This window comes from Lynx canadensis, chromosome E1 (assembly GCF_007474595.2).
Source record: "Lynx canadensis isolate LIC74 chromosome E1, mLynCan4.pri.v2, whole genome shotgun sequence".
In the NCBI taxonomy this organism is placed as follows: domain Eukaryota; kingdom Metazoa; phylum Chordata; class Mammalia; order Carnivora; family Felidae; genus Lynx; species Lynx canadensis.
In genome coordinates, this window is record NC_044316.2 from 60,386,945 (window position 1) to 60,401,637 (window position 14,693).

Sequence of the window (14,693 nt, forward strand, 5' to 3'; positions counted from 1 at the left end):
TCTTTCAGGGCCCTACCGTGTTTCTGGAACGCACAGGGAGGGTGTGGAGGTGGGCGTTCAGAACACTGACCTTTCTGAGCCAGGACTCATTTTGAGCAACTCGCTGAGCATGAGGGAGCAGAGAGCATTGACTATGGGGGACGCCAGCGTCCTTCCACGGAGACCCCCTGGGTTCCAGTGGGTCCTTCGATCTCAGGGAGATTGGCTTTCCAGACTCCTGGGCATGCCCGAGTGATTGCTGGGATCACAGCACAGAGACCAGTAGCCGGCAGGGGCGTCTGGAGACTCCTGGTTCATTGCCTTCCTAATTTCACCTAACTTACCCAGGAGTTTCTGTGAAAAAGGCCCATCTTGTCCCCTCTCCCTGTGCCCATCCCAGGATTGGATCAGCCAGTGCCCTTTGGAGCCACGCCCGGCAGGCTCTCGGGCCAGTTTAGCAGGTTCTGAGGGAGCCTGTGCCCCAGCTCTTCCCGTCCATCTGGACTGTGGGCATCCGGGGGCGGGAGGGCGGGTGGGAGGTGAGTCATGGTGCCGGGGAGCCTGGCGGACGCTGCCTGCGCGCGCCTCCCTGCCCCAGGAGTATCGGTTGGGGTGTGGCCTTCGAGATCTGCCTCCGTTGGTTTGTAATAAGTGACCACATTTTAATTGTCAGCCTTTAAACCCATTAATCCTGGCTCATGATAAAACCATGATATCTTTAATTGTACTTTCACAAACTCTCCAGTGGATCCTGCAAAAGTAGGTAGTTGAGATCAGAACGAAATTCTGGAAATGAAATAGAAATATCTGATGAAAGGAACCGGGGTGGGAGTAACAGCAAGGAGGCAGGCCTGGGCTCGGTGCAGGTGCCCAGGGGGGTGTCACTCTGTGGCCTCACCTCCTCAGTTGGCCACGAGAGGTGGGGCTCAGCTCCGGGGTTAGCTGCTCACCTTCCTGCAGGAACATGGTTCTCTCCCTCCTGGTGAGTATACATGGACCTTCTTTGTCTTAGAAATGTCAGAGAAAGGAGGTTTTTAGGTAGATTCAATCACATTTTGAAATCGTGTCGGTCTGTTTTAAAAATTCATCTTCTTCCCTCCCTCCTTCCTGTATTTTGGGAGAGAGCGAGCAAGCACAAGCGATGGAGGGACAGAGAGAGAGGGAGAGAGAATCCCAAGCAGGCTCCACAGTGTGAGTGTAGAGCCTGACTTGGGGCTCAATCCTATGACCCTGGGACATTGACCTGAGCCTAAATCAAGAGTTAGATGCTCAACCGACTGAGCCACCCGGGTGCCCCTAAAAACCTGTAAATCGTAAGCATTATATATAATAATTATTTTGTGGAAAAGTAAGTAGGCCTTCCTGAAAAGCCACACATAATTTAGGAACAATGAAACACAAAGTTAAAATCGTCCCAAGTGGTTGTGCGTGCTCCACACCAGTAATCAGAAGCTAATTTGCAAGAAGAAGAAAAAAGGAGCCGGCTGTTGCCAGCATGTGCGTTGGTTGTCACCTTCCAGTGATTTCCTCACCTGAAACTCTTTTGAAAGCCAAGCCCCTGTTGACATCAGCGCCGTAGGGCCCTCCCTCACCAGCGCAGCCCACTCAGCCTGCGGAGCAAGCCCGGCCAGCAGCGTGCAGCGTGGGCAGTGCCTGGGGATCGAGAGTCCCAGATCTCTTCCTTGAGGGCAAGATTGTCCTGAAAAATCAGGAAATGGCAAGCATTGCTCAAAGCTACGTCTTGTTCTCACTCAGCGTTTCTTAATGGCAGACTTCCAGAGGGAAGATAAACCTTTTGTTTTTCAAGAAAAGTTAAATGGCGGTTCGTGACCAGGGTGCCCTTACCTGTCCACCCGGTAAACACTCTGCCTGGCTCTGGCTCTGCTGGGACACGAAATTGCTTTAAAAGTTTCTTGTGTTTTACCATAGTATTAACTGGTGTGAGCTTTGGTTCTCACGACTTAGAGAAGGAAGGTTCGGCCATGGGCAGGTCCTGTGTTTTACTCAGAAAGTGATGTGATTTGCGCTTTTTAGACAGTGTGGATGGATAATGAGTTATTAGCCTGGTAGCTACCTGAAAAGTTCCTTTACTTCTGTTTTGCTCTAAAATATTGTACAGGCTAACAGAAATTGAGTTTGGGGTGAGATCTGCCCTTTGCTGTTCCTCCTGAAAACCAGGTGCCTGGAGCTTGGGGCAGGTGGAGGCGTGCAGCTTCCCCCTGGCGCGGACAAGAAAGAAAGTCCCTTTCTGTTTAACATAGACCATTTCTCCGTGTTGGGAAATCCTGGTGAAGTATCACTCAGGCTTCTGCAGCGATAGCAAACGGGAAGGCACCAGAGATGCGTTCCAGCCCGACTGAGGCCTGGCAGGCAGTGTGCGGGGCTAGCCTGGGGCCATGCTTCATGTCCCCTTGCTGAGTGTGGAACGAGAGCTGGTGACTCACGCACTGGGCTCTGGCCCGCTGTGGAGAGGGGCCCTCAGGAGAGCACAAGGACCCCGGGCCTGTGGGAGCTTCCACATTTATATTTGGCTAATATTCCCGGACCTGTGTTTGTTTGAAACATGCTGGTATTTCTAGATAAGTCAGTTTTGTTCTGAAAGTGTGAAATTAGAGTAGTTTAAAAGATTTAATCAGATCAAAAAATATTCGGGGCTTCTGGGTGGCTCAGTTCACGAGGAAATCACTGGAGTTTGAGCCCTGCGTCGGTTCTGTGCTGACAGCTTAGAGTCTGGAGCCTGTTTGGGAGTCTGTCTCCCTCTGTCTCTGCCCCTCCCCCACTCATGTTTGGTCTGTCTCTCTCAAAAATAAATAAGTAAACATTAAAAAAAAAGAACACCCAGCAATTGCACTACTAGGCATTTGTCCACTGGGTACAGGTGTGCTGTTTCAAAGGGACACATGCACCCCAGTGTTTATAGCAGCACTATCAAAATAGCCAAAGTATGGAAGGAGCCCAAATGTCCATCGATGGATGAATGGATAAAGAAGATGTATATACATACAATGGAGTATTACTCAGCAATCAAAAAGAATGAAATCTTGCCATTTGCAGCTGTGTGGTTGGAACTGGAGGGTATTATGCTAAGTGAAATTAGAGAAAGACAAAAATCATATGACTTCACTCATAGGACTTTAAGAGACAAAACAGACGAACATAAGGGAAGGGAAACAACAAGAATATAAAAACAGGGAGGGGGACAAAACAGAAGAGACTCACAAATATGGAGAATAAACTGAGGGTTATGGGAGGGGTTGTGGGAGGGGGGATGGGATAAATGAGTCAGGGGCACTAAGGAATCTACTCCTGAAATCATTGTTGCACTATATGCTAACTAATTTGGATGTAAATTAAAAAAATAATAAAATAAAAAAACCAAAATATTCAGTCAGAACAGTATTAAAAACCATATACAGGTACATGCACAGTTGATTTCTTGAACTAACCTCAGAGTCTGTGTTTAAAAAGTAAAACGGTGTTGGGCTAAACGCTAAAAGCTGTGTTTTTAAGGGGCATTGCTATATTTGTCCTACTCTGTTTTGTGAAGTTTGGTTGAACGTCAATAAAGCAGGGAACATTTTCAGCCACTAACATGTGAGTACAGGAGCTAACCTGTCTCAGGGTGAGGCGGCCCAAGACCCTTGGTCAGGTTCCCCAGCCACAGCTAATGTGGCCCCTGTGTGGGAGGCCCGCTTCCTGTGACACTGCATGCTGCACTTAGTTCATTCTGCTCAGGGTTACATAGACATAGAACCTTCTGGGGCTCCCGAGGTGCATGGTCTTGACGAGCCGTAGCTCTGTGGCAAGTAAGTGCAGGAGCTGAGTGGTGTGCGCTGGGCCCTGTGTAGCTCGACTCCCAGCTAGAGCTGCTGGGGTCCCAGCGAGTCACCTGAAGCCAAGCACGGACGAGTGTGAGCACACATCTTGTTCCACAAGGCTCCCTCAGGTAACTGCGTGGCACCCCACCCTGCCGAGTGGCTGCCGTTGTAGTTGGCAGGGGAGCTGGAAGGAAGGGTGGCTAACATACATGAACCGGAAGCTGCTTCCACGGTCATCCGGAATACTGTGCCTCCGTCGCAGAACGAGCCTGAAGGCAGGCCTGCAGTGAAGCCTGTCAGCTCTTAGTGGCCTTGGTCGCGTCAAGAAGAGCTTGGTTGGAAGTGGGCTCAGCCCGCCCCGAGTGGGGCCAGCGCGTCCACGGACGGGCAGGCAGGGCCCGGTGCTGTGTAAATACATGGTCACTTAGCAGTCCCCGGGTCATGGCTGGCCTATGGCGGCTGCCTCTCTGCACTCGCTCCTCTCTCCTCGGTGATCATTTAAAAGTTATAATGTAGGACAAATAGATTGTAGGACGTTTAAGAATTCAGTGTAAAATATTAATATTGAAGTATGAACTTTTGGCAGTATTGACTGGACCCAGAGTCAGGAAGTTATAAGTCTGCCTTTTTCTTGTGTCAGATGTTGGAGGAAAGCAGAAGTTCTTGGTGATTCTCTTCCTCGAAGGCGTGCCATCTTACGGATTATGAAGCAGCAGCTCTTATTAAATGTAAATGTAGTACTAAAATTTCCACTAATTCTCAGAATATTTGTGGGATAATATACCACACGTGTTTTTGTTGAGAACCGTGGTTAATGTAATTTTTAGTTATTGAAAGATCACACTAACATGTCTCAATCGGTTTAACGATTTCTACGATTTTATTAACAAAACCCATTATGTTGACGTAGAATTAATTAATTAATGTTCCTACTAAATCAGGTGACTTCTCCTTAGTTGTAAGCCCAGTTATTATTTAAAACTCATTTTGGCGATAGTTTGTGGTGAAGAGAGTTTAGAGGAGAGAGGGAGTGAGCTCTGGTGATAGGATTTTGCTGAAGTGACTTTCAGCTTCACCTGTGAAAGGACCTCAGACACTGAAATCTTCAGATGCTTAATTGCTTTTCAGAATTTTAATTTTAAACCAACTTGAGACTTAGAGGAGAGTTCCCAGAAGAGTAGGAACGGCTCCCATAGGCCCTGCACCACCTCCCCCCATGTTAACCCCGCTTGCGCCCACACAGGAAAATGAGTGTCATGCCGTTTCTCATCTGCAGCCAGTGCGTGGTGCTGGCGTCATGGCTGGGCCCACCCCAGACTCAGTGTGCGAGATGCTGGTTGGTCTCCTGGTTGAGGTGCGGTCTGTCAAGCTACTGGGATCGTCTTCCTTCATGTGTGATGCATGTTGTCGGGGCTCCTGGAGATCGCGTCCTACCCCGTTTCTCCCCGCTCTGGCCACCAGTGTCTGCGCCCGTCTGTGGGTCTTGCCTGTGGCAGGTGCACAGTGACTCTCGTAAAGAAAGACATCCCCTGTCCCCTTTTTACCCACCATGTCATTTACCCTCAGGCCTATGGTTGACACTTGTCGAAGGGGCCACTCACATGGCTCCACCTTTGGCCGTTGGAAGTGGTTCCATGTTGGCTGCTGTGTCCTTTCAGTAGGACTCAGACTTTTCTTATTTTTTGGAGTACTTTTCTTGCTTTCTAGCATTACAGTCTGGACAAACTTTTGTTCCCTTGCCCCAGCCCTGGAATCAGCTGTGTCCCGGGGGTTGTGTTTAGATCCAAGACCTGGACTCTGCTCACACTCCCTGATACATGAGCACCAACCAAGTGTGCCTCCGCCCGGAGTCCCCTCCGTCTGTCCCTGTGGACCCTGCAAAGCCAGGCCATCACCCTGCCGTCCTAGCTTTCTCCTGTGCCCTTTCGCTTCCTCCTCCTGGCTCTCCTCGGCCGTGTGTTTTCTCGTCTGCGTGTGGTGGCTCCAGAGTCTCCCACAGCCTGTGAGAAGCACGTCTCCTCACCTGCCCTGTCAAGGGTCATACAGCTGGCCTGTATGATGCAGGCGCATTCCCTTGGCTATTGGGGTCCCCCACTTCCTGATGGTTTCTTTTACATTTGGTGGCTTTTGACAGATTTAGAGTTGGGTACCACAACTATAGTCCCAAACAGTAGTTCTGTTTTTCCCAGGTCCCCCACTCTGCCCTTCGCACTCAGCCATCCGACCCCTGGCCACCACCAGACTGGGCTTTGGGCCTTTTAATATTGCCATTTCTAGAACGTGTTCTGTCTAGACACATACGCCATGTGGACTTTCTGCTTAGCAAAATGACGTAGCTTCATGAGTTGATGCCTCATTCATTCTTACTATGCGGGAGGATTTCATAGTTTGGGTGTGGAGGCAACTAGTCTGACTCGGGTCTCATTGGGCTTGGAAGCAAGGTGTCTTGGGGCGGGTTCCCTCTGGGGGTTCTGGGGGAGAATCCATTCCTCTCCCGGCTTCCAGAGGCTGCCGTGTTCCTTGGCTCGTGGCCCTTCCTCTCCCTTCACTGTTGGTAGCTTTGGGCCACGTCCTTCTCGGGCTCTCTGCCTCCTGCTTCCATCCCCAAGGGCTTTGAGACTGCATGGGTCTGTCAGCGTGGCCTCCCTCACTAGCTGCTGTGACTGCACCTGCAGCCGTAAATGCCCCCTGCCGGCCAGCGTCACATGCTTACAGGTGCCGGGGCCAGTGCCTGGACATCTGTGCAAGGGGGCGTTAATCTGCTGTCATGCAGTATTGACAGACGTGGTGTAGCTGGAGGGGCTGGCTGGATTCAGGGGGTGGCTGTTCAGGCTGGGCTTGCTGGACGATGCGGATGTGCCGATGAAGGAGGAGGATTGAGGTACAGCAGTAGGAGCGGGGTTGGGGCAGACAGGTGGTGTGGCATTGAGGAGGCCTCCGTGTGTCCGAAATGCCCCTTTTTAAAGGCGTTTTCTCCAGACTGACGTGAGATGGGAATTCTCGAGTCACCCTTAGAAACGGCACTGTTTCCAGTCCTGCCCCAGATCCTTTGTTTTCTGTTACTAAAGCCACACAAAGTCAGACAGGTGCTTTCTGCCTCATCAGTAACAGTTGAGTGTGGTGGCCTGAGGAAGAGGGGTTTAAATGGAGTCTGTCCAAGTGTGGTTGGGGGTGGCAGGGCCATCTGGAGGATGCTGAGTGCTCCCAATAGCTGTTCTTGGCACTAGGTCACGTTTCTGACGAGGGGCAGGGCCCCTAGGCTCCCCTGGCTGCCCGTGCACGTCCCCATGGCACGTGCTCGCCGTCCATCGTGGGGAGCTCTGGCCGGGTGCTCCAGGCGCTCCTGGTTCTCATCCTCTGGGTACCCCCGGAGCGGGCCGAGCGCATTCCGCCCCTGGGCCCCTGTGCATGGCAGCTCCTCTCCGTGGGAGTTTGCTGGCACTCGGATGTGTGCCCCTCATGTGGCTCTCAGGGACCCGGGGTCAGTCACCTGTGGTGCTGGGAACTCGCTGCACGTGGCACACACTGAGCAAATGAAAGAGGCTCCTGAGTCCTGCCACAGGGTCTGTGTCCTCTCGCAGACTTCCTTCTTTTTTTTTTTTTTTTTTTTTTTTTTTTTTTTATATGAAGTTTATTGACAAATTGGTTTCCATACAACACCCAGTGCTCATCCCAAAAGGTGCCCTCTTCAATACCCATCACCCACCCGCCCCTCCCTCCCACCCCCCATCAACCCTCAGTTTGTTCTCAGTTTTTAACAGTCTCTTATGCTTTGGCTCTCTCCCACTCTAACGTCCTTTTTTTTTTTTTTTTTTTCCTTCCCCTCCCCCATGGGTTCCTGTTAAGTTTCTCAGGATCCACATAAGAGTGAAACCATATGGTATCTGTCTTTCTCTGTATGGCTTATTTCACTTAGCATCACACTCTCCAGTTCCATCCACGTTGCTACAAAAGGCCATATTTCATTTTTTCTCATTGCCACGTAGTATTCCATTGTGTATATAAACCACAATTTCTTTATCCATTCATCAGTTGATGGACATTTAGGCTCTTTCCATAATTTGGCTATTGTTGAGAGTGCTGCTATGAACATTGGGGTACAAGTGCCCCTATGCATCAGTACTCCTGTATCCCTTGGGTAGATTCCTAGCAGTGCTATTGCTGGGTCATAGGGTAGGTCTATTTTTAATTTTCTGAGGAACCTCCACACTGCTTTCCAGAGCGGCTGCACCAATTTGCATTCCCACCAACAGTGCAAGAGGGTTCCCGTTTCTCCACATCCTCTCCAGCATCTATAGTCTCCTGATTTGTTCATTTTGGCCACTCTGACTGGCGTGAGGTGATACCTGAGTGTGGTTTTGATTTGTATTTCCCTGATAAGGAGCGACGCTGAACATCTTTTCATGTGCCTGTTGGCCATCTGGATGTCTTCTTTAGAGAAGTGTCTATTCATGTTTTCTGCCCATTTCTTCACTGGGTTATTTGTTTTTCGGGTGTGGAGTTTGGTGAGCTCTTTATAGATTTTAGATACTAGCCCTTTGTCCGATATGTCATTTGCAAATATCTTTTCCCATTCCGTTGGTTGCCTTTTAGTTTTGTTGGTTGTTTCCTTTGCTGTGCAGAAGCTTTTTATCTTCATAAGGTCCCAGTAATTCACTTTTGCTTTTAATTCCCTTGCCTTTGGGGATGTGTCGAGTAAGAGATTGCTACGGCTGAGGTCAGAGAGGTCTTTTCCTGCTTTCTCCTCTAAGGTTCTGATGGTTTCCTGTCTCACATTTAGGTCCTTTATCCATTTTGAGTTTATTTTTGTAAATGGTGTGAGAAAGTGGTCTAGTTTCAACCTTCTGCATGTTGCTGTCCAGTTCTCCCAGCACCATTTGTTAAAGAGGCTGTCTTTTTTCCATTGGATGTTCTTTCCTGCTTTGTCAAAGATGAGTTGGCCATATGTTTGTGGGTCTAGTTCTGGGGTTTCTATTCTATTCCATTGGTCTGTGTGTCTGTTTTTGTGCCAATACCATGCTGTCTTGATGATGACAGCTTTGTAGTAGAGGCTAAAGTCTGGGATTGTGATGCCTCCTGCTTTGGTCTTCTTCTTCAAAATTCCTTTGGCTATTCGGGGCCTTTTGTGGTTCCATATGAATTTTAGGATTCGCAGACTTCCTTCTAATTAGTCCTCTTCACTCTTTTTCACAGCGCTCTGGTGATTGCCACGGTGTTTGACCGAAACATCAACTGCAGGAGAGCAGCCTCTGTGAGTGGTCTCGTCTCGTTCCTTGTCCCAGTGGCGTGGGCGGGCTCTGCTATGCAGGCCGAGTGCTCCTGGACGCTGCCTGAGCGTGGTGTCCGGGAAGCCAGGCGGTGGAGAGCAGTTGGCATTTCCTCCCGGTTTCGGGAGGCCTTTATCCTGGGAAGGGGGGCCGGGATTAAATGGCCACTCCCAGCCACGTCGACCCTCGTTGGGTGGATGGGATGGTGCCTGACGACCGGACACGGCTCAGGACGGCCTGTGCTCTGGAGAAGGAGGAGAAGGTGGGCTCTGTGGCTGTGACCTGGGTTTGATGGCAGAGCAGGTGGCTTTGAGCCTCACCAGGAGCTCCTTCAAGCGGGGGTCAGCTCAGCTTCGCATGGTCACGCTGGGCCTGGGGCCTCGCTGGCCGTGCCTGGCGGCCCCAGCAGGGCTTCATGGGTTTGGATGCTGGGCCCGGGCCCCCCAGAGCCACCTCACCTTTGGGTGGGTTTTGTGTGCAGGAACTTTGGGCAGGCTACACGGTTGCTTCTGAAGGGCACTGACCAGGAGCCGCTGCACAGACATCTCGTGCTCCCCCCGACAGCCAGGCTGTGGCCTTGAGCTCTGCTTTGGGGGTTTCCATCGATGCTAGTAGAGGTGATGACTGCCAGGCCTGGTCCCGGGAACTCTCGCTGGCAGTGTCAGTGGCTGTGTCCTGGCTTTATACAGGAGTATCTAACTGGTGGCAAGTCACTTAGGTCAGGCTCAGACATGGGCTGGTGGAGGTGCTGAGGGACCAGAAGCAGGGCCAAGAGTACCTGGTAGCTGAGGCGACAGACTTTCTGGAGATGAGAGCCTTAGCTTCAGTTACAGACCAGCAGCTGCCCAAGCTTTTAGAGGCGAAGAATGGACATAAAGGCAGTGTTTTGAGAAAGATGTGGGTGCAGATGGCTGGGTGGGGGTGAAGCCAGGAGGGCCCTGGTGCTGGCCGAGGGTTGGTCTCCGTGTGGTTGGGGTTAGAGGGAGACTTGCAGGAGGAGTGGCCGAGCTGCGAGGTGCTGGGACTTGGGAGGGTTTTCTGTGAGCCCTGGGTGTTGTCAGAAATGGGGGTTCTCCGCTGTGGGGACACGAATGTGTTTTGTGGATGGTTGGGCTGAGGGGTTGGATTGAGGGCCCCATGCTGGGGAGAGGAGAGAGCTGCCCACCTTACCCTGGGGCCCCCGTTGCATCATGGGAAGATAGGTCCTCCCGGCTCAGAAATGGGCATGTGCCAGTGGGACAGGTAGGCGAGTTGGGAGGGCCTTGCTTGGGAGCGCTCTGCCTCCAGACGCGGAGGCTGAAGCTGACTTCAGGTGTCCTGAGTGGAGTGAATGCGTGCTTTTGGGGGGTGGGTGGTAGAGAGAGGGTGGATGGAGCATCTGTGCCCTGTGGCCTGGTCCAGATGGAGGCCACACAGGCTTATGAGAACGAGGAGGATGCAGCGTCTGCTAGAAGAAACTGAGAGATCGTCACCGTGTGGCCGCTTGTCGAAATGCACGTTTGTGATTTGAACACTCACTTCAGCAAGGTTATTACACATTGATGGAAAAAGATACTGTGGAGGAGCCTCTGACTAGTGACAGAAGACACAGGTTAGCAGGCAGGTTTGTTCGATGGCAGAACACACAGGTGCGCTCAGGCCACCTTCAGCAGGCGAGGCACTGCTGTAAACTTGGGGTTTGGGAGATCAGCACCTGCTGGGCTCGCTCCCATGTGCTCTGGGGACACGTTTTGGGATTGTTAGTGTATCACACTCAAGCTGGCATCATGCAGGCTAGAGTGGCTGGGACCCGGGGAAGTACTGGGCTTACGTGGGAGAGGACGGGGGTGGGCGGTGGCGTGGCATGGCCACTCGGGTGAGGTGCCCACGTGCACGGTTCCTGAGAGGGGCGGGGCCTGCTGCTTTTTTCCCACGAGAGGAAAGCCCAGGCCAGGCAGTCCTCGGCCACATCTCTCTTTCTGCTCTGCCATTCCCCAGGGTCTGCTTTCCTGGGTCCCTGACACCACATGCTGCCCCTGGGATGTGGACCCAGTTCCTGGGTCTTTTCTCGGGGTTCCTGTAGGGCCGGCAGCTCCAAGGTGGGGATGGTCCCCGGGGCCTGCACCCACAGCTGGCTCTGTGGGCGGAAGGCGTGGATGTGGTTGGACCTTCCCCTCACTCTGTGTGTGAGCTCACTTGTTGGGTCTGGGGGGCACATGCTCCCCACGGCTCTGCACACAGGATCTCGTCCTCTGTGAGGAAGAGAAAACCTTACTGTTTCCTTTCTGGTTTTGATGCCTTTTCTTTCTTTCTTTTGTCTAAGAGGCTGGTAGGAGGGGCTGCGGTTACCCTGCTGAGCAGTGGGGGCCAGAGGGGACAACCGCCTCACTCTCAGTCTTGGGGACGCGCCAGCTCTCACTGTTGAGTGCGCTGTTTGCTCTCAGGCTCTTGTGAATGCACGTCAACAGGGTGAGGAAGTCCTGCTAGTTTGTTGTGAGGTTTTGTGTTTTGTTTTGTTTTGTTTTTTTTTTAAATCATGAAAGGATGTTGGATGGTGAGATGGTTGTGTGGTTTCTGTCCTTAGTTCTCTTAATGTGATGGGCCCTCTGAATTGATTTGCAGGTATTAAACCAACCTTGTATTTCTACTTCTCTTGGTATAATCCTTTTTTATTTGCTGAATCAGCGAACTGTTGAGATTTTTGAGTCGGTATTAGTAAGGGGTATTGGTCTGTAGTTCCCAGTTGTTGGGTATTTTTGTCTGGCTTTGGAATTAAGATAATCTGGCCCCATGAAAGGAGTAGGGAGCGTTTCTTCCTCTTGTGTTTTGTAGAAGAAATTGGAAAAGATTGATGTCGCTCTGTTTGCTTCTACTCTCAGTGTTTGGTAGAAATCACCAGTGAACCCATCTGAGCCTGTTTGGTCTTCGGTTTCTTTGCAAGTATTTTAAGTCATTAATTCAGTTTGTTTAGCATGTCTGTTTTTCCTAGTGAAGGAACTTGTCTGTCCATCTGTCAGGTACAGCGACATAGCATTGGGGACAGCCCGTCTGCCACTTGTCATGGCACTTGTCATGCCACTGTCCCTGTGCTCTCTGTCTCGTGTCACCAGGAGGACGGTTGGTGCCCGGCCCTGGCTCGCACATGCCCACCTGCTGGCAACGCGTGGTGGGTGCTCCACAGACCTGTGTCTCACGAATAGGTGAGCATGGCCCGTGGCACCGCTCCCTTTGGTTGGGTGATGCAGGCAGAGCATGGGCCTCCTTCGCATGTGGGAGCTTGGCTGGTGGGTCTCCCATGACCCCTGACAGTGCCTGCCTGCATACCCCGAAATAGGCCTGGTAGAAGAGGCAATTGGCTTCCAGCCCTCAAAACTTTGTTCCAAGAGAAAGTTCGCCAGCAAAGCTGGTCTCTTCTGTGTTCACGCAGTTCTGTTTCTTCTGTCTGAGCATCGGGAAGCCTGTGATCCCCTGAGAAGCCTTCACATTCTGCCCTGATGTTCACCCACAGGCAGTCATCCTGACACTCTTTTAGACACAGTGATGACTGTTCGTTAAATGAAAGTAGCCTTTACATTTTCTGTTTACTGTGAAGTCAAACATTTTAATGGGGAGCAGTAGTAAAATCATAGCACTGATATCTTTATAAACCTGAGGAAGAGGTGAAACAAACCAGAAATCTTTTTTTTTTTTTTTTTTTTTTTTTTGGTTTTTCAAGTTAGAATTAAAATCCTTTAATGTTTATTTATTTTTGAGAGACAGAGAGAGACAGAGCATGAGTAGGGAAGGGGCAGAGAGAGAGGGAGACACTGAATTCAAAGCAGGCTCCATCCAGGCTCTGAGCTGTCAGCACAGAGCCCGTCGCGGGGCTCGAACCCATGAACTGTGAGATCATGACCTGGGCTGAAGTCAGACGCCCGACTGACTGAGCCACCAGGCGTCCCTGAATTACAATCCTTTAAAGTGAGCAGGACATTCTTTGCATTGGACAGCACCTGTGTACATCTGCCTACCTAGCAGATGCAAAGTTAGAGTGGTAGGGGTAAAAGACGCATTTGTGTGAAGCTTTTGCAACAGGGTTGATACTTGGTAACTGGGAGTAAGAGTTCTCCCACTGCAGAGCTGCTTCCTCAGGTGAAGGCGTGGCTTCCCCTTTCTGGCCTGTCTGTGCTCACGCTTCATGCTTTCTGTGCTGGGTCCCTCCTGCTCGTGGGCAATGTTTACCGAGGTTACGGGGGCCTGGGCCTGTGCGCTGGCCTGAGGACAAGTTCACCCTGCCCACCCGGGGACCACAGGGCATGGGCGCATGGAAGGTTTGAGTGCTGTGTCTCTTTGGACCCTTTCTCTCTCCCCCTGTGGTTCATGTACCATCGCTTCCCACCTGTGCTCCAACGACATGCCTCCTGGTCAGTGATGGTGATGGTAGAAGGGCCATTGTGCCAGGCGCCATGGGGCCTCGATGCCTGTTGTTTTCAGCCTTCACGCCGGGCCCGTGAGGATCTGGGTAGGGTGGCAGAATGGAGACCAGCCTGGTTAATTAGGGCAAACACATTTGTGAATCCGTGAAACACTTACAGTCACATAGCGGTTCTGTTCAGTGTTAGTTGCTTTGCACGTTGGAAGGTGCTCAACAGCCCCCAAACACGTCAGTGTTTTGAGAGAACTTGTCCCTCTGCCAGGAAGGAGGGAGCAGTGCAGACAGACGGCCCGGTGTTTGCCCCTAGGAGGTTCAGGTGAGGAGGCGGGGGGGCCTGGGAGCCTTGCTTCATCCATAGTTACACTGACTGTCCTGAAAGTCCACATGTAGCTAAAAGTTCTGCAGTCTTGAGTTCAACACTGTATCTGGTGTTTGGCCTCTTAAGTCCCTATGTTGTGACTCTCCAACTTTTTGCTTCCATGTCGCGTGGATGGAGTCATCCAGAGTGTGACCCCTGCAGGTCCCTCTGGGCTCCGGCTGGGCCGACAGCCCCCTCCCGCTCCTTGCTGGTCGGCCCTGGCGCCAGCAGAGCCACAGCTGTGCGAATCATTTGCATGTTGTAGGACTCTGGGTTGCATCTGGTTTTACATTGTTTGCTATGAGCAGTGTTCAGGTTTTTGTGTGAACGTGACTTCTCTTTCTCCTGGATAAACACCAGGAGCACCACGGCAGGTTGATGGTCGTTGCATGTTTAGCCCTGTGTCCCCCAGGGGACGGGCCGTCTCACTTTCCCGCTGGCGATCTGTCGGGGATCCAGTTCTTCCACCTTCTGCCGGCCTTCGGGGTTGCCGTCCGATGGCTGGTCCCATGGCGTGTGTGGTGATGCCGCACTGTGGTTTTATGTGCCCCCTGCCCCCGTTGTTTTTGCCCCTTTGTCTCTTCTGTGGTGAAACCATCTGGGCATCTTTCAGATTGTTTCCTCATTGGCTGGTGTGTGTCTTGTTGTGTGGACTTTGTTAAGCTCCAGATGCGAGGGCTGCCCTCGTTGGCTTGTGGCTCGTGGGCCCTCCTCCAGGTGGTGGCTTCTGTCCTCCTGACCACGCAGGGCATAGACCAGGAGTTTTAAAGTTTGATGCGATTAATTTGTCACTTTTTTTCTGTATGGAATGTGTTTTTGGTGTCCAGTCTCAGAATTCATGGCCTGGCCCCGGTCCTAAAGGTGTTCTCTGTTTTTCT

The 14,693-nt window shown here is 51.5% G+C and overlaps 1 protein-coding gene across 2 annotated transcripts in view; it reads left to right on the forward strand.

Annotated features, from left to right (window-relative positions):
- Window positions 1–14,693, forward strand: part of TBCD (tubulin folding cofactor D) — a 164,850-nt gene that overhangs the window by 98,211 nt on the left and 51,946 nt on the right. For both annotated transcript variants that reach the window (XM_030296703.1, XM_030296704.1), the window contains exon 15: window positions 8,991–9,048. In XM_030296703.1, the coding sequence (XP_030152563.1) occupies window positions 8,991–9,048 (58 nt within the window). The remainder of the gene's footprint in view (window positions 1–8,990; window positions 9,049–14,693) is intronic.